The sequence below is a fragment of the Cariama cristata genome, unplaced genomic scaffold (assembly GCF_000690535.1).
Source record: "Cariama cristata isolate BGI_N322 unplaced genomic scaffold, ASM69053v1 scaffold42358, whole genome shotgun sequence".
Taxonomy (NCBI): Eukaryota; Metazoa; Chordata; class Aves; order Cariamiformes; family Cariamidae; genus Cariama; species Cariama cristata.
In genome coordinates, this window is record NW_009632412.1 from 1 (window position 1) to 2,454 (window position 2,454).

The following is a 2,454-nucleotide window of genomic DNA, read 5'->3' on the forward strand; positions in this document are numbered from 1 at the left end:
GGGGCAGGAGTCGGGCGGCGCTGACCGAGGGGCATCGCCCCGAGCTGGGGCGGTGCGCTGCACCCCCAGGGTTTAAATCACAACATCTGCACAGGCCTCTGTACCACTGCATCACAAGCCTTAGTTCTGAACTTGGTCTGTCTTAACCGAGTCATTCGAAGGCGTCCTTTCAAAGGTGTTCTTTGCTCGTATTTATGAGCTGAGATTTAAAAAAGAGGAGGATTTAAAAAATCCTCCTCTTGCTGTTCCAGCAGAGGCTTCTGTGTATAGAGCATGTACTGCCTTCTCCCCCCACCCCTAAAGATGTAAACCACTTCCCATGGCTTAGCTCTCTGATTTTAGTAAAACCACTTTAGCGAAAGGCCCTTGGCTCTGTTGGAAGTTTACAAGATGCACACCATAGCAAAGAAGGATTCTTAGTCATAATTGCAGAAGGTATAAAAATGCCAAAGGGAGAGTTTAATGCTATGGCTCTAGGAGCTCTGTCTCTGCACCTCCACCCTTAAGGTTTTGCTTTTATCTCCTTTGATATTTTCTCCTACTGAAAATATTAAGAATCAGGGGACTGCCTGTCTGTACTGGGTGTTTAAAGACCGTATGCGAGCATGTTGCTTATCCAAATGTTTTCTCTCACTTCTCTTCCCAGCTTACCGGAGATCAAGATGAGTCTACGGAAGCAAACCCCTAGTGACTTCCTAAAACAAATCATTGGAAGGCCAGTTGTTGTAAAATTAAATTCTGGAGTTGATTATCGAGGTAAGTCCTCCATCTGTCTCTCACACTAACTAAAGTAATTGTTTGGGGAGGCTGGAACAGATGCGATGCTTTTGAAAAGCAAAACAGTGTGATCCAGCATCTCACAGTATGTGAATATAGATCTCAGAATGGTAACATTAAAAATAGAACATCAACCCTGGAGAAACTGATGAAAAGGATGTTAATGGTGGATTTAGAGATTAAAATTACTTATCTAAATCATTACTGTCGTTAGTCACAGATGGTCAGGCTGGAGTCTCGGGATGATTCTGAGTTTCTAAACTGATATTTGTAAAGACTGGCTGGGATTACAATTCCTGAAATGGCCGGGCAGTCCCCTTTTCAGTGCTCTGATAACAACCCTTGTTGGGACTACCCTTTTCTTCATCTTCCTGTTCTCCAATTCCTAGTATAGACCTTGGTCCACAAAAGCTTCAAACAATAAAGCTTTAAAAACAGTAAAATGTGCCATCAGCCTACTTGTATACAAGGGATGAAAGTTATTTACATTCTTGGTTAAACGACTGCCCAGACACATGTTAGATCAAGACTCAAGATGATACATAAGAAAGCTTAGTGTGGCTTTTGCTGCTATACATCCAGTTGATTTTAACACAGTCCAGCAGTTTTATTCTAGAACTCTTCAGCCTATCTGTATACCTTCTTGCACTGTATGTAGGATTGTTATTTTTTTTTTTTAAGCAGTAAATTAAACTTCTCTGTTCAGTGAAATGTCTTGGTCCTACTCCCAACAGGATAAGACTATCGGCCTGTCCAATTTTTTTTAGTAGTATCCAAACTTAATTAAAACTGTCGTGTATCTCCTATTGCACACAATTTAGACATTTTATTCTGGAATGATTTACACACTATGGTCCTGTTACAGATCACTGCTTCAGATAGGTTTAATTCAATTAGCTCAGCTTGGCACTTGTGAGAGGAGACTTGCTTGTGCTGTGACAAGCAATCTTTGTATTATGACAGTTTTAAATTGTTACTGTTCACTCACAGAGCAAGCAGTGCCGCCTTATCCCTTCCTATTCCTCTTCAGTGTCTCTCAGCTGACAAAATTTGCAGTCTGTCATTTCTTTGAGAACCACATTGTCTGAGCACTTCAGGTGGCGTTGGTGGCTTAAAAAATTCACTGCTTCTCATCGGTGTTTGGCCTCTGTAAATTCTTTCTTGCAGGAGAATGTAGCAACAGCTCATTAAAGTCAATTAAAGCAAGTCATCCTTTACCTAAAGGTACACACAAGCAAGGCCAAACTAGATTTAGCTTTTTGGATGCACTTTGTTTTCTTTGAGAACACTGGTACCTTCTGCTCGGTAAGATCCATTTGTAACTGCTGCAGATAAATTACTCAACTTTCCCCTCAGCCAGGCTCGCTTAACATGCCTACAATCAGACCTACCAGGAATTGAACCATAATTCCTCTGAAAACCTTTATTTGTTACTACTTTTTTTCTCCTCCCTCCCTTATTTCCCTCTGCTCTCCTTCCTTCCCACTGTGATGCTGCAGTTAAAAACCCGTATACTGTTCTCATTTGAAAAATACACACTCTCTTTGTTTTCTACAGAAATTTGACCAACATTTGTAAAAGCCAAACATTAAAAAAATCCAGCATCTCAGGCTTTTGTTGCAGATCTGTCTAAATTCTTCCTCTAGGCTGTGTTGCTAATTTTATGCCTGTACCTCC

General features: G+C 41.0%; 1 protein-coding gene across 1 annotated transcript; it reads left to right on the top strand.

Annotated features, from left to right (window-relative positions):
• Window positions 1-608: 608 nt before the first annotated feature.
• On the top strand, window positions 609-756 carry LOC104166419 (U6 snRNA-associated Sm-like protein LSm6; the record flags this gene model as incomplete). Its single annotated transcript, XM_009706329.1, has 1 exon — window positions 609-756. A coding segment is annotated over exon 1 (136 nt), but the record flags the coding sequence as incomplete, so codon positions are not given.
• Between the last annotated feature and the right edge of the window lie 1,698 nt (window positions 757-2,454).